Source organism: Schistocerca serialis, chromosome 3 (assembly GCF_023864345.2).
Source record: "Schistocerca serialis cubense isolate TAMUIC-IGC-003099 chromosome 3, iqSchSeri2.2, whole genome shotgun sequence".
Classification (NCBI taxonomy): Eukaryota; Metazoa; Arthropoda; class Insecta; order Orthoptera; family Acrididae; genus Schistocerca; species Schistocerca serialis.
In genome coordinates, this window is record NC_064640.1 from 313072103 (window position 1) to 313099003 (window position 26901).

General features: G+C 39.9%; 1 protein-coding gene across 1 annotated transcript in view; it reads right to left on the reverse strand.

The window, feature by feature from the left end:
- Window positions 1-26700, reverse strand: part of LOC126470120 (guanine nucleotide-binding protein G(i) subunit alpha) — a 39518-nt gene extending 12818 nt beyond the window's left edge. Inside the window, exons 1-6 of the mRNA XM_050097724.1 lie at window positions 26102-26700; window positions 23767-23951; window positions 22836-23122; window positions 13085-13179; window positions 12792-12980; window positions 6636-6844 (exon numbers count right to left, since the gene is read on the reverse strand). Of these exons, the coding sequence (XP_049953681.1) occupies window positions 6654-6844; window positions 12792-12980; window positions 13085-13179; window positions 22836-23122; window positions 23767-23951; window positions 26102-26225 (1071 nt within the window). The 5' untranslated portion in view covers window positions 26226-26700 and the 3' untranslated portion in view covers window positions 6636-6653. The remainder of the gene's footprint in view (window positions 1-6635; window positions 6845-12791; window positions 12981-13084; window positions 13180-22835; window positions 23123-23766; window positions 23952-26101) is intronic.
- Window positions 26701-26901: the final 201 nt, after the last annotated feature.

Here is a 26901-nt window from a genome sequence, read left to right on the forward strand (position 1 = left end):
AGGGACCAAACAGCAAGGTCATCAGTCCCTTGTTTCAAATGTGGTCCATTCAGATAGTTTGACAGCTCGGAAAAGTCAGAACGATAAAAGGTAAAAGGCTAAAAAACTTAAAAGTGCAGTCGTGTCATCAATGGTAAAAACAAAATGAGGTAAATCAGCAAGAGAGCTACCCCAGGGCTTATGCCAGAGGCAGGAAATATCCCACCTCTGAAGCAGTAGAGGCAAGACCACCTGCAACTTAAAAGTGTTCAACCGCTAGAATGTAGAAGTGTGTATGGGAAAAGGATACTAACCAATTCTAAAAAGTGATGGAAACAGAGTCAAAGGGGAAGAAAAAGAGGATCTTCGCTAGAGAGGGGAGTCGGGAATCTCCAAACACAGCTTACAGTGGGAGATACCCCAACACTAACCGCCCTGCCCCAACACCAGAGTGAGATTAAAAACCTTAAAACTGAGAATAAAAACCACTTTCCCAGAGGAAACTGAGAACCAGCTCGACAATACGGGAATCGTCAGCCAACATTAAAGGTGAAGTGTGGGGAAGTCTGTACTTAGTACGCAGAACGAAAAGAAGGGAGCATTCCACCAAAATGTGAGCTACTGACTGGAAGGCTCCACAACCACAAAGTGGTTGCATTACGCAAAAGAAAACCATGGGTCAGCCTGGTATGGCTGATGCAGAGACGACACAGTGTGGTCGAGTCCTTTCGGGAGAGGCGAAAGGAAGAACGCCACGGGCCTGGTGTCACCTGAATCGCACGAAGTTTATTGGACAGGGAAGTAGCCTCCCAAGAGTTGGCCCATGATTGTGCGAAGTGGGATTTGATATGAAGCCATAAATCCGCTGCAGGGGGGGGTTACAGAAAATGGGGGGGGGGGGGGGGTATGTGACTGCTCCCCCAGCCGACGATCAGCAAGCTCATTATCTGGGATACCCACATGGCCAGGGACCCAAAGGAAGTCAACGGAACAAGAAGCACGGTGAAGAACAGCATGATGGTCAAGGATGGCCGAGATCAAGGGATGACGTGAAAAACACCTGTCAATAGCCAGATGGCCACTCATTGAGTATGTACGTAACAAAACACGCTTGTGTTGGGACTGTTGAAACAAAACACACTTGTGTTGGGACTGTTGAATAAAGGTAAGGGCCTGGGAAATTGCCATCAATTCTGCAGTAAACACCCCACATGCAGCAGATGATTTTCCGTTCCAACAGAGGACGTGAAGGCATAACCCCCTTGGGGGGGGGGGGGGGGGGGGGGGGGGGGGGCTGGGAGTGGTTTCTGAGAAGAAACAGATGGAAGTAAAAAGACTGGGGGTGGGCTAGAGGAATAGAAGGCTGTGGACCTGGAACAGGCAAGGTGATACGTAGGTGAAGGACAATGATTAATGAAGGTTGAGGCCAAGAGGGTAATAGGAACATAGGATATATTGCAGGGTGAGTTCCCACCTGTACAATTCGAAAAAGCTCATGTTGGTAGGAAGGATTCAGATGGCACTGGTTGTGAAGCAGTCATAAAAATGAAGAATGCTGTGTTGGGCAGCATGCTTAGCGTGCACAGCAACTGGGTGCATCAGCTGCAAACACACTTCTTGGGTTTGCTGCTGGACCGTATTGTGTAAATCCCACAATGTTTCATTGATGCAATGGCTCGACATTTTCATGTGATGGTAGTTGCTGCTGTCTCTTTTGCAAGACACGACTGATGGTAATCACATGGTGGCGTCTAAGTTTCCCAGGCCAGGAGCAAGCAATAGGCATATGCAGGAAGATGCTCGTAGTGGGAGGACAGTTGCGCTCCTAGTGGCCCCTGCTGGGAGCCGCAGACAATCCTTCCGTGCATAGGCTGTGACCGATAACTATACTGCCAGATGCTCCTGTGGTTAAAAGCTTAATTAAATCACAGCAGTGTGTTGTGTCAAGTTTTGTCTTCCCTGTTTTCATTTAATGGCAGACAGTGCTGGTTCCAGGCGGTGTTTAATTGAAAACCTGCATCCCTGTTGATACGATTGTCCAGATATGTATGGCATCCTTAACAACACAGGCTGAGAAAGATGACACTGGGGATAAAACTGCAGTCTTTTCATGAAACATGCGATGCCCCATGTCCAGGTAATACTCAGCTACCACTGATTTATCAGGTTGCTCCAGGCATGTATGACAGTGGTGTTCAATGCAATGTTGTTGCATGGTTTGGCATGTATCCCCAATATACGATTTTCCACACTGGCATGGTATCTCCTATGCATCAAGTTTCCTAAGGCCAAGGTTGTCTTTGACCCAGCACAATAAATTCTTCAATTTTTCTGGTGGCTGAAAAACACACTTGATGTTATGCCTATTGAGGATTCTCTCTCTTCTTAAAGACAGGCCACCAAAATAGGGCGAGAACATTTTTGCAATGGGTGCTTCCACACATCTTCATTTACATTCCAGCTTTAAATTTGCTTGAAACATAATGCATGGTGCATCCGTCTATTGTAAGAGCCATACTGTTGGAATACTGTTCTTAGGTGTTGTAGCTCACCAGGTAGACTGTCGGCATCTGAGACCACACGTGCTGTATGCACCAAAGAGAGTAAGACATTACTGCATTGTGCGGGGTGATGAACACTTGTGGCCTGCAAATATAACTCCATGTGAGCTGGTTTGCGATGGACACTATGTCCCAGTGTAACATTGGCTTTTCTTCTGACCATGACATCCAGGAATGGTAAAATGCCATCCATTGTGAAATGTATATTCAGATGGAGCCAGCTCAGATGCTAGGGAAACACAGGCAAAGTCTCTATTCCGTGGGGCCTCACGACGCAACACACTGCTGAGATTTAATTCAGCTTTTAGCAGCAGGAGCATCTGGCAGCACAATCATTACCTGCAGTGCACACACACTCTGTTCGACCAACACCTTCAGCCTATGAACTGCAACCTGCCCTCCTGTATAAAAGATACCAACCATTTCCACCACCAACTCTCCATAGTTACTGTCCCTTAACCACATGGTGCACTGCTTGTCAGTACTGATGCCAAACCCATTAACACTAACATCCCTAAGGCACATGGTCTAGTCACTTTTGAACACTGCCTTTCCCAATGCCCTACGTATTCCAAATCAACAAACTCGTTCCTCGTCATAATGACCAACTACGTCCTAACCTACAATTCCTTCTCCTTTGAAGGCATTAGGTACAAACAAACCCAGGGTACGGCAATAGGCACCCGCATGGCACCATCCTAAGCCAACTTTTTATGGGCCATCTAGAGGAGTCCCTTCCTAACCACGCAGAATATCAAACCCCCACCTGGTACGGATTTACTGATGCCATCATCATGATCTGGACTGACAGTGAGGATGCCCTTATCCACATTCCTCCAGAACCTCAACACCTTCTCCCCCATTCACTTCACATTGTTCTCCTCGACGTAACAAGCCACCTTCCTCAATGTTGACTTACATCAGTACCTCTGTCCATATCAAACCTACCAACCACCAGTAACACCGCCACTTTGACAGTTGGCACCCATACCAAGAAGTCCCTTCAATACAGCCTAGCCACAAATGGCCGTTGCATCTGCAGGGACAAGCAGTCCCTCTTGAAATACACTGAGGCATTCACGGACTGTAGTTACCCTCCCAACCTTGTACAAAAAACAGATCTCCCACGCCAGATCCCTCCCGTCATCCACCACCTCCCAAAGCCCCACCACCTGGCCGCAGGGGATCATTCCCCTTGTGACTCAGTACCACCCAGGACTGGAGAAATTAAATCACATTCTTCACCAGGGATTCAACTACCTCTTGTCGTGCCCTTAAAGGGGGAATGTCTAACTCACTATCCTCCCCACTCCTCCCACAATAGTATCCCCCCCCCCCATCCACCAAACTTACACAATATCCTTGATCATCTGCACACAAGTCCTGCTCCTAACCCTTTGCCTCATATCCCCGAAACAGATCTAGAAGCAAGACACGTCCCGTACATCCTCCCACCACCACCTACTCCAGCCCGGTTACAAACATCACCTATCTGATCAAAGGCAGGGCTACCTGTGAAACCAGTCATGTGATCTACAAGCTAAGCTGCAACCACTGTGCTTCGTTCTATGTGGGTATGACAACCAACAAGCTGGCTGTCTGCATGAATGGCCACCGACAAACTGTGGCCAAGGAACAGCTTGACCACCAAGTTGGTGTGCAAGCTGCCCAATACAATGGTCATTTTAATGACTGCTTCACAGCTGATGCCATCTGGGTCCTTCCTACCAACACCAGCTTTCCTGAATTGAGCAGGTGGGAACTTTACCTGCAATATATCCTATCTTCCTGTAAATCTCCTGGATTCAGTCTTCATTAATCATTGTCCTTCAACCACCTATAACTTTCCCTGTTCCCACTCCACAGCCTTCTACTCCACAAGCATGCCGACAGTATCTATACTTCTCTCCTTTTCCACTCCCCCCGCTCACTGTCTAACCTTCTGACTGCATATAGCTGCCTCACCCGCTCTCTACCTTTTCTCTGTGTGCTCCCACAAACAGTACTTTACTGTCCCCCACCCTGCCCCAGCCTTCTCCTTAGCCCCACCACCCAGATTGCTTCTCCTATGAGAGAGAGAGAGAGAGAGAGAGAGAGAGAGAGAGAGAGAGAGTGCTGCTGTGGTTGTGGTGGTGGTATGTGTGTGTGTGTGTGTGTGTGTGTGACCTATTTCAGAAGAAGGCTTTCTGGGCGAAAGCTTACACGTTTAGTAGTCTTTTGTTGTGTCTGATTTAACATCTCCGCTATATGGTGAGTAGCAACCTATCCTTTTCTACATCGACACGGATACTCTGCAAAACACACTTAAGTGCCTGGCATAAGGTTCATTAAACCACCTTCACCATAATTCTCTATTATTCCAACCTTGAACAGCATGTGGAAAAATCGAAAACCTATATCTTACCATGCGAGCTCTGATTTCCTTTATTTTATTATTACGAGTGTTTCTCCCTATGTAGGTCAGCGTCAAAAAAATATTTTCGCATTTGGTGGAGAATGTTGGTGATTGAAATTTTGGGAGATTCCGCCGCAACAAAAAAGTGCCTTTGTTTTAATTATGTCCACCCCAAATCCTGTATCAAGCCAGAGGCACTATTACTGTTACAGTGACTGTGGTCTAATATGGTGTACCATGCAGCCACAATTACAGTATGCATGGTTTCTTTGTAGAGGGTGGTACTGTTCCTTATACGTCATGCCCTAATTGAGAATTTGCCAACATGTTGTTTACTCACGGAGAGGCAAATAACAGACGATGGACAGCAACGTTGCATCAGGAGACCCACCCCTGCCGACAACAATGTCTGAGACAATGTTTTGCCATTTGTCTAAGAAAGGGTCATTTCATGAAGCATGAAATCGTGAAGGATATAAGAGAAATGTTCGGACACCAGACTTGAAGAAAAATACAATTAACACTTTGGAAGGCGACTGCCATGTCAGTACCAGGCAATTGGCCCACCCGTACAGGGTAAGCCAGACGACCCTGTGGAACATTCTACATGACAACTGTCACTACCCCCATCACTTACAGCGTGTGCAGGGCTTATTAGCAATAGACTTTCCACGTCAGGAGCAGTTTTGTCACTGTTTTCTTCACCAAGCAGCCAAGTTCTGGAATTTGTGTCATCCAGCTTATATGCATACGAGGCCACTATTACGGAAGTGGTGTCTTCAACTTTCATTACAGCCATCTGTAGGATACTATGTAGAACCCCCATGGTATGCTGACAGCAAATAATCAGCATCATTGCAGTCGTCATGTGTGGGCTAGGATAACTGGTGACCATATTTTGGGACGCGTCTCCTTCCACATCACCTAACAGGCCGGAACTATCAGTGTTCCTTGTGAGCGACTCTGCCTACCCTGCTGGAAGAACTGCCATCGATGATTTGAAGTGTTACGTGGCTGCTACATGATGGTGCTCCAGCCCACTTCACCATGAACGCGTGGACACAGTTGCATGGCCTGCTCGTTTACAGGATCTTAAGCCATGCAATTTCTGGTTATGGGCCCCTCTCAAAAGTACAGTGTATGCAGATCCCATTCCAAATAAGGAGACACTGGAGCAGTGTATTCATGCTGCCTTTGACACTGTTTGAATGGAGCCTGGCCGATGTAAACACATTAAACAGAACATGCTCCGGAACATACACTCATGTTGAGGCACACAGAAACCATTTCCAACAAATATTGTAACTGTGGCTTCATGGTACAGTGTGTGTATTAGACAGCAGTTTCTGTAACAATGTATGATTGAATAAATGGTCTCTAGCATGGAAACCATTCATTTCAGACATACATTCATTAGACCTTTTTTGTTCCATATCCTCTCATCGATCAATCCCTAGAGTGTGTGTGTGTGTGTGTGTGTGTGTGTGTGGGGGGGGGGGGGGGGGGAGTGTAAATATTGTAACTATAATAATTTATTTTCATTTCAACCCAATACTTTCGACCTGATGTACAAAATTGCGAGAGCAGTTGATTATTAAATTCTACATTAGTATAGTACAGGCTCAAATTTTATATATGTGTGTATGACTTAAGATATTTCAGACTGTAAAGGGTAATATATTATTTCCAAATATTCTTACCTTATCAAAAAAGATGAGCTAGAACAAACCACAATCCTTGAGATTGTTTTTAATGATGACATCAGTAACAGCATCAAAAACAAATTGTATATTATTTGTATCAGTAGCGCAAGTAAAATGTGTGTAGATCTCTTTCTGGTCTTTCCTTTTATTCAGATTTTCAAATTTCATCTGAATGTATGCTGCTGCTTCTTCATATGTATTAGAACCTGAAAAAAGATATATATGTTAATAACATTCCTGCCATGGTTTCGAACGGGTAGCACATAAGTGTTATGACCAGATGACTTGTCTGGAGTAGTAGTAATTTTGTATGGAGTTGCGATTAAAATTCAGAGAACATTACGTAAACTAATATCACTTGCATATAACCGCAACAATTTAAGCAGTTCAGGAAAGTTCTCAGGAGGCACAACGTTACCTATTCCATATTTAATTGGCACTTGGAATGACATCTCAAGGCAACAATGGGAGCTGTTAGTTACTGCAAGACCAGTTTCACCCAACTGCAGTGCCAGTTTGGCTTGAGTTATGGCCACTTGCCTGCCACCTAACTGCAGTGCTACTACAGCATGGTTGGTCTGACCACGTTGGAGTGAGCTGCAACCAGTTGTCAGCCACCAGAGTCCAGCACCTGCCTGGCACAAGCTACAATTTCTGAGTCACCTTTTCACACATTTCCCTTCACACCTCAAACATTAACTCTCGACCAAAAAGTCTGTTCTTATCAGCTTAATATCTGATCCGGTAGAGGCAGCTCATGCCGGCCTGGCACTGCAGTCGGACAGCTTATACCTATCTTTTGTGCCCAGAAATCTTCCTCATTAATGTTATTCATTATTGAAAACTGTATCAAAATCCCTACAGTAGTTCCCAAGAGAAGCATTCACATACAGACAGACAAAAATGTAGTGGGGGGGACTTTCATTTATATATGTATAGATTCAAAGTCAAACAATTTTATAACAAATGCTGCAAACACAAATGCAAAATCCAATGACAAAAGGTGCTATTTCACAGCTACTATCAGACATTGTGTTGCAACTATGTAGGAAACAATTCATGACTGAATTCCAGTTTCATAATTCCGTGTGAACACTTTGGAGACTGGGCACTTAGAAAAATATCAGGCCTAGGAGACTGGCCATTTATGCTGTTATTTAAAACGTTACTCACACATATGTAACTGATGTATCTTCAAGAGCAATACATACTAAAAAATGACCTAGCTTCATGATTCATTTTTCATATTTATTTTCGTTCTTTGAACGATTACAAATTTTAAAATAATGATGACAAAGTATAATCATCCTCCCAAGAAAACAATGCGAAGTGAGTTTTTGAGCTATTTCTTCCCCTTGAGCTTCCAAAATTTCTTGCTTAATCAACAAACATGACGTATTTGTAGCAGAATTACAGCAAGATGGGAAACCTAACAAGTAGATGCACAAAATTTCATCAATGTAATCAAATTGTTTCAGTAATTTGTGACAGCAGCTGTTATGTTCGTTCATATTTCTTTCGAAATAATTTAGAAATTGACAATAGAAGGCACCACCCATCACGGGACAGGTAGTTTTTAGAGTTACAGATGGCTGGCACCATATTGAGAAAATCGTGGCCCACCCTATACTCGGGTGTAATGTTTTTAACACAATATTATGACCCAAGCTATGCTCAGGCTTAGTCTCTGAAATATTAATAGTATGTTTTTTTATTTATTTTTTTCACTCCAGTACTCAGTTTGCCATTATATTGTACGTATGTGATTAGGACTATCTTTGCACTGTTGAAAGATAATACATCCATTTCTCACTTTACTGTAATGTTTTAGCATTCTGAGTTTTCCGTACTCTCAACTATGAACACTTTCATGAGAATTATTTGCATATTCTTCCTTGGAAAGTTTCCTATCACAATATGGGAACCACCTGGATAGTAACAAAATTATCAAAACTTTTTGTGAGGTTCGTAAACTTAAAGATTGTCCAGATTTGGACAGGGTAACTATTTTAAATAGCAAGGCTCCTGATAATGTTTTTAACAATAGCGAACTACTGCACAAATAGTCACCTAAACATTACAAACAGCTAATACTGTAATATTAACAATGAATAAGGAAGAGTTAAGTTGGGGCTGAACCACACTAATTACTATTGAAGGGGGAGGACAATGGATGCTGTGAAATTATGTGAGCTGTGGGAAATAACCACTGACAAAATTGTAAAAGCCAAATTCCATAGTGCTTCAAATTAGAAAATATGATCACACATAATCATTGACAAAATTAATAGTATATCAACTTTTCTAAACAAAAAATGCAAAACTTATTTATGAAGATGAAAAATGTAAAAATTATGTAACTATTTATGAAGATGAAAAACAGGGACATCTATACATTTCAAACTGCACTTTTGAACAATTTTATGAGACTGTCTAATTCAAATTTTCATCTGCCAGTAACCAAAGTATTTCATGTTACCTTAAATATGTCCGCCTGATGTCTGAAATTAATGAACTGCTACTTTTGAAAATAATTAACATGTGATTTTGTATGGAAAAATCACATCTTATATGAGCAAGTGTTTCTATGATGTATAGTTAATAATGCCTACGATAAACCAAAAACTCACTTCATTCATTTTTACACATCAAACTAAAAATGTGCAACATGTTTGTCACTGATTCTAAAGCAAGGTGTGAAAAAGGTAGTGGGCCTGAATGTAAGAACTCTTATCATTTAACAAAAATATGCCATGATTCAAATATTTTTATCATAAGTGAATAAAAGAAAGAATGGCACCATTTAACATTACTTAAGAAGCTTTATTGTGAACTCACAAAAATCCCAAAAACTGAGAACTAGAAGAAACAAACACTCTTAGCATGTTACAAGCAAAATTATTACATATATATAAGTTGAAAGAAAGCAGAAATATCAGGTTGGCTGCATCTAAGAAATAATAATGATCATGGACACTCAACAGAAATACAGGTGTGTGTTTAGAAAAATTAAAATTTTGCACAAAATACATTGCTTGCACGTGTGTGCGCGCGAAGCTAGCCACCCTGCAACACACTAGAATCTCCAACCTAGAACCTGGCAATCAGACGATACACACAATTATAAAATATGTGTCTTACTCTTTTCATTGTGAGCTAAAATGTTTGGATGATCCCCTCTTACTACTGTCCTCTTGTCATAAAAGAGTACACTTTATTAAAATGTGGTTTACTCAAACACATACAACATAGGCATCACAGGAAATTGGGTCCTCTCACCACAGTTCATTTCTGGAGGTGTCACTTCACCACATTTCTGACTGCAGCATTTATGAAACTGATGAATTTTTAAGGGAGGCAAAGAATATGGTATGACTACACTTTGTGATCAGTTTTTATATGCTTCTATATATGAGTAAGTCTGTAATTGGCTAAATTTACTATGCAATATCAATTTGTACCAGGAGTTTCTCTGTTTTGTATTTGTGTGAAGGTACCATAATTATTTGTGTAATATTTATATTGTGTAATTTTTTCTTGTTTTTGTAATTATTTGTGTAACATTTATATTGTGTTATTGACTTTTGTAATGCCTCAAATGATCTCTGAGGTCTCTACAACAATAAAAATCAATCAATCAATCAATCAATAATCACCACTTCCACCCATACTCTTTATCTCCACATGACATTCTCATGCAACACCGAAGCACTGTGACAATACTTTTCCGCAGTGGGCCCCTAAAGTCTCCCTCAGCAGCTACATCAGCTTCCTTATTTCCCAGACTCTAATGTGCCCTGCACAGCAGCAGACTGTTGCTTGTTTCCCTTGCTTTTGTAGCACAAGTAATTTTGACATCTTCAAGATCATTTCTTCTCTATTGGGTTCATCAGTGTAACTCCTGAACAGGTGCAGCACCTTCATGATTACAAACAGTTATGTCCTGTACCTTGTGAATTTGTGTGAAAAATCATTAATGCATGTTGAGAAATGAGTAGCTAAGAGTGATCTCCTGATCTGAACAATTAGTGTATGTTTGCAATGACATTGCAGTTCTTGAGTAAAATATTGTAAAAGTAAAATTTAACAACTAGACACTTACTTCTTTTTCCAAATTTTCATATGCCAGATAACCTTGTGCTCTTAATATGGAAAAGCGTAAATTTGCTACAAATTATGCATAACATTTTAATACTTGAAAAATCACTTTTTGAATGTTAGCTGTTTGCATGACCAATGAAAGGCCTCACTGCTTGCAGATAGCTATTAACATGGTGTTTCATTAGGTCTTGAACAAATAGTATAGTGTGAAGGTGATGGCATAGAGAATAAATTCAGTATGCTTGCCATACCATGAAGAGTTGCTACCTGAAGAAATGTGGCAGCTCCCAATCCTCAGAACAGAGGAAAGAGATGGGGCTGGTCCTAAATACTCTTGTGTCCAGCCCAAATCTCTCACACTGAACTGAAAACACATACACTGTGTAACCATAAAGGAGGCCAGATTCTGCAAAAGCCCTATACAATTAGCACTAACGAGTGACCTGTCTCCTACACTGGGTGACGTTAACTTACCACTACACCCTTTAAATACCAATTTCACCTTTAACATTATGTGAGGGATTTACAATGACTGAAAAAAAAAGCCTTACAAGTACACAAATGTTATCTGAATCATAAAATCCAAAAGGTCACAAACATATTTGAATCTCAGCAGCCTTCCAAAACATTTTATAAACTCTATATGGTAGATATCCAATGCCATTTGATTAGCATGGACTTAATAATATCAGGTGAGTGGCAACCAAGTACTTTACAATGTTCATAATTTTCCACTATATTTTCTTTATTCCAGGGATACTTTATAAGCTATCACCCCTTAATACATAGAGCATTTTTAGAACTATGATGCCATCTTTATCTGCACTGAGCTAATTTCTGTTCTATGTAAACAATTAAAATGTATGTAAACACTGTTTGAGCCATACTATCCTGGTTTTATTGCTGTTGTGACTTAGGAAAACTATGAAAAATCCAAATCACAACAGAACCAAGCCTTTCATAAAGATCCTTGCAAGATAGCTTTCACAGCCTAGTCAGTAATTATAGTCCTTCCTTTCCAGTCACAGTACACATGACTAAATTATCTTTCTTGGGTTGTCACAGAAACTAACAAACAACATGAGATACACATATTTCACCAGGTTCTTTAACCTCTCAAAAGAGATAAACTCTGTCTGGTATATTATGATACAAAATGTGCCACAAAGTACAAAACAAGTCCCTTTGTTTTGTCAGGTTGTACAGAATCTGCCTATCATCTTCAGTGTCACAAACAACAACAAAGATTCTTCATGTCACAGACTCAGAATATATGGGCCCACAAAACACTTTTACCAATAAGGAAATGGTGAGTATATCTATGACAAAAATGATCAATTTACTACAGCTTATTAAGACGTGGAACAGAATTCATAAAATACTCTAACTTCGGCATTTTTCTGTTTTATGAAAAAACTGTTCCTTTCATTTTCCAAACACTGTAATAAACGTCACTAATTTAACACACACGAAAAGGAAGAATATTCATAATAAACACTCCTTCCAAAACTTTTTTCAGTATTTTGTTAAATTTGAGGTGTTTAGTGAGAAGCAAGTTTCTCATGTGTAGCAAGTGTTAAACACTGCAAACAAACATTAAAATGCAGTTTCATCACAGTAAGGGTTAATACTGGCCCGATTAAACATAGAAACTGCTTTATCTACTTAAAAGTGTACAACTCTGTACTTAAATGCTTACCAATGTATATAAATACGGTCATACAGAAAAATAGAAACTCAGTTACTCATATTTTTACATCAGTACCCTTCAGATGATTATCTTATTTATTCTGATTACACAAGTAACACAGACAAAATAGTTAAAAAATATCTAACAGTATACCAACCTACCTACCTACCCACCCATCATTGAAATTTCTCTGTTCTATACCAAAGCCGTGGTCAACCACAGAACAATTAATCACCTTTGTATGTCTGTCCCCACACATCAAAATCCACCCCTACAAAAACAAGTCCCTACCCCTTTCTGGTTCCTGAAACTACACACAGAACAGTATGTATCAAAAGTAGATTAAATGTTTAAATTATTACCTGTGTACTCTGGGAAACATATGGTTAGTGGACTTTTGACAATCTTTTCTTCAAACAAATCCTTTTTATTAAGAAAAAGAATTATCGAAGTTTCGACAAACCATTTGCTATTACAGATTGAGTCAAATAACTTCATTGATTCTATCATTCTATTCATTTCTTCATCTTCGGCAAGCACAAGATCGTAACCTAGGAACACGAAAACTCAAGTCACTTTAAAATGCACTGTAACTACTACATAGAATACACAAAACAATCTCAATAAGCACTTGAATAAGAAAAAAGATTCTTACCTGACAATGCAACACAAAATATTATGGCTGTGACACCCTCAAAGCAATGAATCCATTTTTTCCTTTCAGATCTCTGACCACCAACATCAAACATCCTTGGTACATAGAAAAGAAGCAAATATTTAAGCATGTACTAACATTATTTCTTAATATCAATAAATAGAATTCAATACAAGAGGTTACAAAGTACATTCAGCTGTGCAGAAAGCATCTACTTACTACCTGCTAAAACTGAAGCCTACAACACACAACCAACAATATGAACAACCATTTAAACCTGAAATTTTCTCTGTAATAGTACAGGGTGTATACGCAGAAAAAAATCCTGGATTTACCAGTTAAACAAAAACATTTTCTCCCGGGTCAAAATACACTTTTTCCGTGTTAAGTGACAGTATACTCTTCTTCGGATCAGTAAAACTTATCGAAAAACACATTTTGGAAAGATCTTTGATGTGCAGCAACATGTACGCTGCATATTTTTGTATTACTTGAATTCCACCAAACACCACATGTTATTTTCCAAAGCATTGAAATCAAGATTGCGATACACTTTTGTAAGTCAGTCATAGCTCATGTCACGTGATCTCACCAGCTGATGACAGCGGATACTCAAGAGCATAGGACACAATAGCAATATCACTGTTAAGTAGCATGTATACACACATTGGAAAAGTTAATGGTTTAAATTAACTTACATGGTGTTGCTAAAAGAAAAGCTTTCACATATAATATTGGTCTCCATGATTAATAAGCTGCAAGAGAAGCTAAGCTTTCGCATATAATATTGATCTTTTTTGCGCATGTTACACTTTAAGATACATCACACAAATGTGACAGTAAAATTTTTAACAATAACATAAATGTCTGATCTTCTGGGCTGAAAATTTTTCTAAATTGTCATCCTCAAAGAGTTGCTTTTTAAATGAGAGGTAAATGCTCTGTGATTTAAGAAATTCATTGTACATTCTCACACATAGTTCAGCTTGCATAAAACGAAATTTACTTTGAAAGTAACACTTTTCAAACAACCATTTGCAGTATTATCCTGTGACTTGTTAGAAATAGGTTCGTTTCAGCAGTTTCCATAGAGCGCCAGGTAACAGGCGTCACTGCGCTTACACAGCTACGAAGGCGCAGGAAGCCTGTATGCTTGTATGTCTAAAACATTAAAGGATTTTACATTATGTCATAAAAGAAACAAGACATCAGAGGATACCCCCAGAGCATCAGAATTTCGTGAACCATACTAAAATGCATAATTCGACTTACAGTGCACATTTGCATGTCCAGATTCGGATGTAAATTGAGAACCAGTACTGTATTATCTCATGTTTGGTTCTTTATTATGGCATAATGCCATATGTGCTAGAAGATGAAAAGATGCAATTTTGAAATGCAGCAAACAGCTGAAGCTAGCCAACAGTGTGGAATTAAACACTTTGTTTCAAATAAATTGAGTAATTCGGCAGAAAAGATTAATAAAAGCCAAATTTCTTCAGCAAACCAACAAAAATAACTTCATTGTTCTGCAAGGCACTTAATGCTTGACTGTCAGAAAGGTGAAAATAAAATCTGAAACTAATAACATATTTTAGCCTTCTGTAATTATGTGAATGTATTTTAATTCAATTGATAGCTCCCGGCCACAGAAATCCATTTTGTTTTCATTTGACATGAGAGCAATAAACGAAGAGGAAACAGCAAAATCACTAAACATAAGCACGTCACATAGAGACTACCCACCTTCCCTCTCCCAACGCAGACTGCTCTATGCATCAGCACTGGATCAACGTTATTTCCAAACCGTGGAAATACTAAATAGTTGTTTGCACCCCCCCCCCCCCCTTCCTCGAGCGTTTGTGGTAGGACGCCAAAAATTTAAAAAAAAAAAAAAAAAAAATCGACTTTTCAAAAATATGTTCATTTTGTAGTGCACATCTTTCTGAAGAGTCTGATATATAAAACATGTGTTAGAGGAAATGTTAGACATGTTATTTGGTCCAGTGTACCAAAGTGCAGTGCCACACCTCTTCACACAGTATTCTTCTATTGCACGTCATTGTATTTCGCTCTGTGGAATTCAGACGTGTAAGATTTTGTAATGGATGCCATCAAACTATATTCAGGACAGTGGAAATTAAAATGTCCTGTGATCTCTCTCCTGCTCCCAGTCGCCCAGTTTGACATCCAGTCCCTCTTTTTTTATATATATATATATAATAGAGGGAAACATTCCACGCGTGAAAAATATATTTAAAAACAACATAAGCACGTCACATAGAGACTACCCACCTTCCCTCTCCAACGCAGACTGCTCTATGCATCAGCACTGGATCACTTCGTGGCAAACGAATCTGCTCCAGTCCGGAATCCCTGAACCATTACACCAACAACCTGACAACAGCTTTTGCATCCCGCAACTACCCTCCCGACCTGGTACAGAAGCAAATAACCAGAGCCACTTCCTCATCCCCTCAAACCCAGAATCCCCCACAGAAGAACCACGAAAGTGCCCCACTTGTGACAGGATACTTTCCGGGACTGGACCAGACTCTGAATGTGGCTCTCCAGAAGGGATACGACTTCCTCAAATCCTGCCCTGAAATGAGATCCATCCTTCATGAAATCCTCCCCACTCCACCAAGAGTGTCCTTCTGCCGTCCACCTAACCTTCGTAACCTGTTAGTTCACCCCTATGAAATCCCCAAACCACCTTCCCTACCCTCTGGCTCCTATCCCTGTAACCGCCCCCCGGTGTAAAACCTGTCCCATGCACCCTCCCACCACCACCTACTCCAGTCCTGTAACCCGGAAGGTGTACACGATCAAAGGCAGAGCCACACGTGAAAGCACCCACGTGATTTACCAACTGACCTGCCTACACTGTGATGCATTCTATGTGGGAATGACCAGCAACAAACTGTCCATTCGCATGAATGGACACAGGCAGACAGTGTTTGTTGGTAATGAGGATCACCCTGTGGCTAAACATGCCTTGGTGCACGGCCAGCACATCTTGGCACAGTGTTACACCGTCCGGGTTATCTGGATACTTCCCACCAACACCAACCTATCCGAACTCCGGAGATGGGAACTTGCTCTTCAATATATCCTCTCTTCCCGTTACCCACCAGGCCTCAATCTCCGCTAATTTCAAGTTGCCGCCACTCATACCTCACCTGTCATTCAACATCATCTTTGCCTCTGCACTTCCGCCTCGACTGACATCTCTGCCCAAACTCTTTGTCTTTAAATATGTCTGCTTGTGTCTGTATATGTGTGGATGGATATGTGTGTGTGTGCGTGAGTGTATACCCGTCCTTTTTTCCCCCTAAGGTAAGTGTTTCCGCTCCCGGGATTGGAATGACTCCTTACCCTCTCCCTTAAAACCCACTTCCTTTCGTCTTTCCCTCTCCTTCCCTCTTTCCTGACGAAGCAACCGTTTGTTGCGAAAGCTAGAATTTTGTGTGTATGTATGTGTCTGTTTGTGTTTCTACCGACCTGCCAGCGCTTTCGTATGGTAAGTCACATCATCTTTGTTTTTATAACCCTCGCAATTAATATTGGATGGAATTATTTGTAACCCAGAGAACAAGTACTCTTCAGAAAATTTGCAGTCTTTATTGCCTATTAGCTAATAACTTGTTTTTGTATGTGTGTGTGTGTGTGTGTGTGTGTGTGTGTGTGTGTGTGTGTGTGTGTGTAACATACAGTACACATTTCTTCAATCTTTAAGTCCTAGCATTTTTCTTCCTCTCTAACCTTGCTACAGCTTTACATGGTGTCATTTCCTTTCTGCGAAAGGATCTATTACCTCAAAATTCATCAAACATTTTTGCCACATGAAAAAACGAAATGTCATTGTCTAATACTGAAAAAGCTGTTAATACAAACAGTACCTAAAACTGGTGTGGTTTCTCGATCTGATTACATATATTTTGTCACTGTCTGCTAGATAAAACGAAATAGGTCTGTCTAATATTGCAGCAATTGTAACAGATGCCAAATAAACAGACTGTTTTAGCACAAATGGTCACTGTTTTTTTTGTTTTTTAACACGACAGAATATAATTCAGGAAGTACCAATATCAAATGCCTATTAGGCCTACTACAAGCAACAAGCTTTATGTTCGGAAATAGTTTCACATTTTGTTGATACGCTCCAGCTTCTCAAGCATGAGGTCAAAAAGTAGTACTATGAAATTTTTATATGAATTTGGAATCGTCATATTCTTCCATAATTTGTGTGATGTCCCCATTTCTTCTCCTTCCTCGTTCTAACAATCAATCTTTTCATCACTAATTCTGTAACTATTCCTGCCAGTGTCAAAGCTTATTCTCTGGTTAATTTCACTAACCCTGCCACAATCAACTGCTTAGGCATTTTCTGCGCTACTTCCAGAATAGAACTTAGGTGGCTGCTACCGGGGTTTGTACAACTAGCTGTTACTCGTGTAGCGGTCTGGCCAAAAAATTTCTATCAAAATTTCATTTTCTTGGATACACCGAGAAGACAATATGAAATCTTTCTTACCTGTTAGTAGTTTATTTTCACTCTAATAGTCTGAATCTTTGGTTTTCGCTGGTAACTATAACAACGCTGATCATTCACAAACCCAGTCAATCACATAAACAAAAAGCGATTGACATTCACCAGTTCGGCTTTATTCCACTCAGCTCATACAGCCCCTTCCCCTTCTGTCTGCAGGAAAGTTTATTTCTAGATGCGACGGGGAGTCTCCTGCCAGAGACATGACATAGACTACGCACGCATTCAAAAATAAACTTAGAATATGTTCACAAATGTTCAAAAACCAACAAGGATGTGTTTCAAAATCATATGATCAGTCATCGTGATTCAGTGTCTCACACCTGACCAGTCGCAGTGCACTTGTTGAAGTGTCAACATGAGCCTGGACAAAAGGAACGGGAGTTATTGGTGAAGCTCTATTACCAAAACAACAGTAATGCTGCAGCTGCACTTTGAGAATATCGCCGGCTGAAAGGATTACCGAAGGGTCTTCTTTCTCCACCTTCTGTGCGGAGAATGATGAAGTTCGAATCAACTGGAGAACTGGTCGTCACTCTGGAAAGAGGCTGATGACTGGTTGCACAACAAGTGGTTGATGAAATCACTGTTGCTATGGCAGACAATGCTGCGTGCAATGCCCAATTGTCAGGCAGTGCTTGTGCTGTGTCACGAGAGTTGAACATCCAGTGGTACACTGTATGGAAGGTGCTTCAAACCATTCTCAAATGGTATCTATACAAGATACATATTGTGCAATTGCTTGCACCGTAGGATGCATAACAACGTGTTGACTTCACTCTGAATTTTCTTGCAAGGATTGAAGTTGATGAGGGCTGGCCCTGGACCATCCTATGGACAGACGAAGCTCATTTTTCTCTGATGGGTGAGGTAAACACACAGAGTTGCTGAGTGGGGGGGGGGGGGATCTTCACCTCCAGTTGCTGCGCATGAAGTTGTTCTGTATGGTGAACGTGCCACCATATGGTGTGGCTTCATGGCTACATTCATCATTGGTCCATTCTTTTTTGAACCAGTTGGTGCTCAAGGACCAAGGGTGTGCAGCATGCCTGGCCAGCGCTACTGAGATATGCTTCACCAGCATGTCATACCTGCCCTACAGGAGAGAAACGCATTGAACTCAGTTTTCATTCAAGATGGGGCCCCACTGCACATCGGTCGTGAATGCTTGAACCGGCACAATCACCTGATCTCACTCCCTGTGATTTCTGGTTGTGGGGCTACCTGAAGGGCAGTGTTTACCAGGGAAACATTCAAACATGCTGATCTGAAGCACAGCATATCAAGATAGCTAGCCAGCACACCTACGTACATGCTTCATTCTGCTGTGCAGAATGCAATCCTGCACTTTCAGGCTCTTCTGGACTCTGATGGGTGCCATATTGAGCCCCTTTTGTAGCAGTAATGGTGCCAGTATGTAAAGTACCAGCACATTGAAAGTGTTTCGATTGAATTGATTCTGCATTATTTCTCTTACCCATGTCCTTGACATTAATGCTATCAAGTGCAGTAATCTTACGATACTTAGTTTTCGTGTTACAGCATGTCAAATTGGGAAAGTTTAATTATAGCCACCTGGTAGATATCTGTACCGTATGGACAATGGGAGGATAGTTATAGGTAACAAATAAATGGCAAGAAATGAGGTGATGTATTTTTGAAAACAAACAAACCATTCAATATTCTTCACAGATTATTCAGATTTAAGGTGGGACATAAAATGCTCCCGTTACTATGACCACTTCCATATCTTTAACTCGCTTTCTTGAAATTAAGGGTGCAATGACACATTGACGTAGCATCGCCAAATGTCAACATCTGCCTGAAATGTAATTTTTTGGTTGTGGAACACATAAATGTGACATGAGAAAAACAACAGGAGAAAATGGAGTGAACATATTAGTAGAAAGAAGAGTGGCAAACTACCTCACAAAGTCAGAAATTATATTATGGTAGGCTGAAGCAGTTTGGGAAGGGCAAGAAAGAGATGGGCACCATGGAACAGGCAAAAGCCTAATAATTGAATTGAAGTGAAGTGAAGAAGAAGAATAATAAGAAGAATAAGAAGAAGAAGAGTTTGGGTGCAGTTAATGGATAGTTCATGGAATTTCAGCTATAGACTGTGCACCAAAAAATTATTTTTACTGCCATAGGGAATATCCTGTGAGCTTGTGTTATAAACCACAGCAAAGTTTCAAATTTGTTATAACTATGTCTGGAAGTTATTTACTAAAGCTGATCACATTGTATACATGCAATCCTCGATCACATAACTGACAATGGCATTTGAGCATGCAGTTGAATTATTGTGCCTCAGAACACAGAATGATCCAGCTAATTAGTCAAGTATAGAAAGAAAAAGTGTACATATCCCATTTTCAACAGCTATCACTACCCAGACCAACCAACATACACAGACATTCACTGATGCAATCTACTGTATGGTAAGAAGTGTGGAATGTGCCAAGGTGAATCCATGGTATGATGTCATACTTGAAAACCATTTAGATGTGAAAACTTTTTACGGTAGGCATCTCCTACAGCATGAAACTTTTATGACAGGAGAAAATATTACCATCCATAACAACTGCAACTTTGGCAAATCATTAACAATGACAATTTTCAAAATGTATGGAGCCACTCAAGAACTTACAGTGCACAGGAATAACCAGCAATGAAGCAATTTATTCATATTATGATGCATAGTTGACAAATTTTGAGAAGGATAACATCATTGCTAACAACAGCTGCACTACTTTAATTCATTACTCCACAATTAATTTTGGGTGTAGGTCAGACTCATGTGGTAAATATGCAAATAATACAAAAGTCACAAGAATCCTGATACCATCATTAACAAATCATGCATACGCTCATCTTCAAACAGGCTACTATAGCCAAACACCTTTGTCAAAAACCATTTACTGATATGTTCAATCACCAAGTCATCAGAGTTCTTGTGACTGATATTAGTTTATTTATAAGATTCAGTGGGACCATGAGACAAAGCAAATTGGGCATGAAATGAGTCATCAGTTTACAAAATGCAGATTAGACAATTTATAAATAATAGGACTAAAGAATTAATAAAACAAGAGGCCACCTCCAACCACCCATAGTCTCCTCTTAAAGCAGGGGTGCCACACTGGAAGAAAAGTATCTCTGAGCCGCATATAACATATAATATACTGAACACTACTAACAATAACTGATAATGGAAAAGAAACAGTGGGATGGACCAATGAGAGAACAGCATCCTGTGGCACGAGTTTCAGACTGAAAATATTCAGTTTTTTTTTTTTTTTTACACCAAGTCACATGACAGACGCTTACTTCTTGGGCCACATGCATGTTGGACACCACTGCCTTAAATCATATTTACATGTTCTGGGTGTATTTATATTTTTAACCTGTTTTTTTCACTGTATTATGATGACAAATCCATTGTCATTGTAATATGATCCCTGGATAAATGAACAAACAAATAAATGGAAAAGTAAGTGTGTGTGGGCGCGCGCGCGCGCACACACACACACACACGATACAGAAAAAAATATTTCAACAACTGTGAGGAACTCTTACACAGAACAGAAAAAGGAGGCTAAAGTATGGACGAGGAGCAGCACCAGTCACAGCAGCATCCATCTACTGTTCGTAACTTGGCAATGTAACGGTTGTGTGTAGCCAATGGCATGACAATTTTACCTAACCAATGAAAGGTCCGGAAACAACTGACAATGTATTCCCGAGAGAAGCAATGAAATTTATAATGTCAGTTGTCACAAATATTGGACTGTTTCTTCCAAATATGAGAGATTTCAAAGGGGTGATTAACGGGAGAACCGGGAACAGCTGTTTCTGAACACATATTGGATTCCACATCTATACTGACATAATAATGTGACCATACTCCTTCATCTCTTGCTTCTAAATGCTTCGTCTGCCTGCACAGAACCAGCAGCTTGACACACGCCCTTTTGTTCCTTGCATACTTCAATGTGAGCACTGATAACATTGCAACAAGGAACATGTAAGTATGCCACTGGCCCCAATCTAAACCTTTACTGATGAAAGGATTAGGATTTAATGACCCATCGACATCAAGGTCAACAGTCAAAGCAGCCTGGATTGTATGAAAGATGGGGAACAAAATAGACCATTCGCTTTCAAAAGGAACCATCCACGCACTTAACTGAAATGATTTAAGGTAATCACACATAAATCATGATGGCCGGGTGCAGATTTCAATCATCATCCTCCAGAAAGTGAGTCCACTGTGCCATTTCAATCAGTACCTTTATTGAAGGAGAGTGCCACAAGGAAACCTATCAACGTATCTTTGAAAACATGGGGTTTATCACCCAATTTCTTTCAGTTTTGCTGGAAGCCTACTGAAAATGAAATCTGAATTTTGCACAATTTTCTGTACAATGTTTAGGAAGTCTAATAGTTTTTCCATCTGATATTCACTCAATGACCATTGCAGTTTCTTCTTAATGAGTCAATACAGTTACAAATAAACCCCACAAAGGATTAAAGCGTACAGCGAAGGTATAATTCCACATATAATTTTAAGATACCTAAATAATGCCCTATATATAATAAATTCACAAAATGTGACAACCCAGAAAAGAGTGACCAGACAGATACATTGGAAGAACAAAACAGAGTTTTACTGCAAAATACAATACCACAGGTGATAAACAGAGTGACAGTAGGCAAAAGTAAACACACAAAGTCCACGAATCTACCATTTGCGAATGGGCAGAAGCCATTGTGTGTGTGTGTGTGTGTGTGTGTGTGTGTGTGTGTGTGTGTGTGTGCGGGGGGGGGGGGGGGGGGCAGTCTAACTGTAGTGGAGATGTGTTATATTTCACACAACATATTAAACAGCCCTCTCTTTCTAAAGAGAAATTTCACAGTATTATTTCTCATGTTGTAATCCATGATGTTATGTGAAACTTGTTGAAATAATTAATTTTACAGACTCAAAAAAGTAATTTGAAGGACACTGTAATACAGATGTTCATGTCACAGAAGGTTTCTGTGAAGTAATCTTTGCTTTTTAAATATTTTTACTAACTATGTAATTACACAGTCATGGATCTGAAAAATTCCATGAACACACACACACACACACACACACACACACACACACAGATGGTCAACCACACAAAAAATCAAATAATAAAATCTTACTTGAAATGAAGTCCTTTAAAAGTGAAATGAGTCTCTACAATTCCAGTAGTTTTCACCCTTGTGCGGAGAACATCTTGCTGCGTGGGAACATAATTGGGTAGTGATATTCTATCCAAAGCATTTAGGTAATATGCAGCAGAATCATTTAGCTGATACTCTCTTGATCGAGCAAAACACTGTTGCACACCAGCATCCTGCCACAGCCTTTTCATCAATATTACCAAGTCTGGTGTCAGTTCGCCTTCCTCGGCTGCACTGGCCAAAGTAAAAAACTGACGAGCATTATCCTAAAAAGTGAAATGGAGTCTCATTAGCAGTTTACCACAAAAATCCAGGTTAATCCTAAGTCCAGTGAGCATTGAAGTATCACTCAATTCATTCCTTGAAGATGTTATCAAAGAAAAACAAAATTAACAAAGAAAACTGACACCAGCCATTATATCTATACCAAATACATTCAAATGGCTGCTACAGCTGACAGACAGAAACGAAGGACAAAGGGGACTTAATATCTTCAGTTAAAAATCTGACAGATTCATTAACCATACAGTTGCGTTTAACAAAAATAAGGGAGTGGGGGGGGCGGAGATATGATAAAGAAGCATTACAACACTGACAATGAAACACAAATCTTGTCTCTCCAAACAAACTATTAACTTTCTGCTAATAGTCTCTCTCTCTCTCTCTCTCTCTCTCTCTCTCTCTCTCTCTCTCCCCCCCCCTACCACAAAAGCAGCAACAAGCATAAACAAATTGGTAATGATTGTGGCTTGCACAATTATAACTCACATTAAGCCTAAATGTTTGATTTTAATTATATGGAAATCTAACAACAAAATGTAGGCATCACAGCCATGTTGTCAAGGATAGGGCCTACAGATACCCAGCAGCAATTAACAGTGCTTACCAGAACATACAATATTCTACTTACTGCTCTTCCTGGTTCGGCAAAATCTATGCGCAACTGCCCCATTGCGCGTATAATTGCCATCAGACTCTGAATAGTGTTGCTGTACACAACTCTGCGATACTGCTCACATTCTTCTTTAGAATACCCTGTCTCATGGATAATTTTCATCTGCTTCACGATTGTACTTTTTCCTGACTCACCAGCACCTAAATGAAAGGAATAAATTAGTTATGATTATAATAGAGGGAAACATTCCACGTAGGAAAAGTATATCTAAAAACAAAGATGATGTGACTTACCAAATGAAAGTGCTGGCAGGTCGACAGACACACAAACAAACACAAACATACACACAAAATTCTACCTTTCGCAACCAACGGTTGCTTCATCAGGAAAGAGGGAAGGAGAGGGAAAGATGAAAGGATGTGGGTTTTAAGGGAGAGGGTAAGGAGTGATTCCAATCCTGGGAGCGGAAAGACTTACCTTGGGGGAAAAAAGGACTGTTATACACTCGCGCGCACGCACGCACGCACACACACACGCACACACACACACACACACACACACACACACACACACACACACACACCCATCCGCACATACACAGACACGAGCAGACATTTGACATTTTTTTGCTCGTGTCTGTGTATGTGCGGATGGATATCTGTGTGTGTGTGTGTGTGTGTGTGTGTGTGTGTGTGTGTGTGTGTGGGCGCGCGCGCGCGCGCGCATACCTGTCCTTTTTTCCGCCAAGGTAACTCTTTCCGCTCCTGGGATTGGAATCACTCCTTACCCTCTCCCTTAAAACCCACACCCTTTCATCTTTCCCTCTCCTTCCCTCTTTCCTGACGAAGCAACCGTTGGTTGCGAAAGGTAGAATTTTGTGTGTATGTTTGTGTTTGTTTGTGTGTCTGTCGACCTGCCAGCACTTTCATTTGGTAAGTCACATCATCTTTGTTTTATGAATAAATTAGTTAGTAGTATAAATATAATTTATGTCATCAGTTTCCACAAACTGAAAATAAAATGAATGTTGTTACATTAGCAAACACACAAGCATCCTAATCTCAATTACTGTGGCAACTTGTTTATTGTATATCACTCATGCACTTTCAACATTACTATGCTACCCTAACTGCTCTCTTGCAACTCTTAGACTCAACACCTGCAAACTACCCATAATTGCATTCTCACAAAAATGTTCCCCAATTCGTAATAATTGTAAGACACAAAATAGCTCACTGCAGCAGTATCAATTAACAACAACTATATACATCTGGATGGAAATACATTTTAATTAAGCACCAACATCTTTCGTTAGATGTGCTGTTGAACTCCGTGTTACACTGACAAGTGAATATACAGAGGTGTGAAGTCTACATTTATTTTAAGCACACACAAGTATTTCCACAAACACTTACAATCTGCAGTGGGTACAAGCTAAGTAGAGGGCACCACCCCCTTTCGAAGTTTTCATACTTTATGTACAATTTATGTGCATAATATGCATGAAAATACTTGTTGGAACTTTGCACATTACCTAATATGTGTGTTTTAAATTTAGCTTGCAGTTTTCGCTTTTGTGATGAAAAGTGCAATAATTGTGCCAATAGGGTATGAACGAAAACAATACATTATGTTACAGGTCAATCTGTTGCCACAACCTTTATTGGGCATTCACAACCAAATTATCACCTATCTACTGACATGTACCTTAACCCACTCCCTGTTCCCCTTCTGTTTACAAATGCCAGTGTTGTTTACAAACTTGCTTACTGAGAACAACTGAAGCAAACACTCTATGGGGCTGCAGTTAATATAACTAGAACTTTCGATGGTTGCCTACGAATAGTGTGACCATGTACACATCATATTAATCTTATAGGGTGCCACAATAACAAAGATGACGACGACGACAGTCTAACGTTATTGATATAAAAAACACAAGAGCCGAAATCTAATTTTCATTTTACATTCTTATCAATATACAGGTTTTAAAGTATTTTCCATCGTGATGTTACTTAAATTGTTTCTTGCTTGGCACAAAATAGTATTTGCCACACTCTTAATGAATATTACACTACTCGCTATCACTCAGTAAATCATACGTCATCCACCGAAAATCGAAAAACTTGCGTACTTGTCAATTCTATCACATTAATAACGCCTACACTTAACAACAAATTGACTGCTTAAGTCTCCTACATAAAGTTAGTAAAATCGATAAACACGTTACAGAGCAGCTTATGACACTGTCCACCATTACTAAGTCATTTATTAACAACATATTATGTAAAAAATATATCAAAAAGTACACTGTGAAAATATGAATAAAAATCCAGTGTTAACAAGTTACCCAGCAACAATAATTTAACTTCCTTCGCCGCTCGCTCTCCATCTGCGCGTAAATCTTTGTCAATTTTCTTCGATCTTTCGGCAGCTTCCTTGTCTCCTGCAGGACTGCTTATATTACAGCCCATGGTTTCAAACTTTTTGGCACTTGTTGCTTTAAGACTCCGCCCGGTTTCGGACACTCGGAGACAAATGACCACCAAAACAACAACTATGTTCTTTGGAAATTGTAAATGCAAAGGGATTATCTTGCCATCACGAACAGTGGAAAACTAATTGTCCGAAAAAGTATTTTATAGTCTGATCAATTTTCCACTCACAATCAACGGTTCGTATTGCACACCCACTTGACAAACAAACCACAGCACTCACTTGAATAATTGAACCATTCTGAGTCACTCCGTCAACATACAAATTCAAATAGCTCTATGCTTCGACAGGAATGGAATTCGAAACTCCTCAAAACACAATCACAAAATGCACATAAGCCACGAAACCTACAGTGTCGAGAAAAATGTTACAACTTTACTGAAAGGAAAAATTTTATTTGTACGACTACGTTAAAAAAACACACACGTAAATTTATTCAAACAACCGCTCCTAAGTTGCCTTCCTGCAAATCAAACTATTTGCATTTGTAAGATATGACGATCAGGACTCACATTATATGATTGACTGAAAGATGTTCCTACATGTTTGTCAATGTGACTTTCTTAAAAAATTGGTTATTAAAACTGACTTGAATGTTGTAATGTTGTCAATACGATTTTCGCTTTGTGTCCATAGATACCGCAACTCAGTATA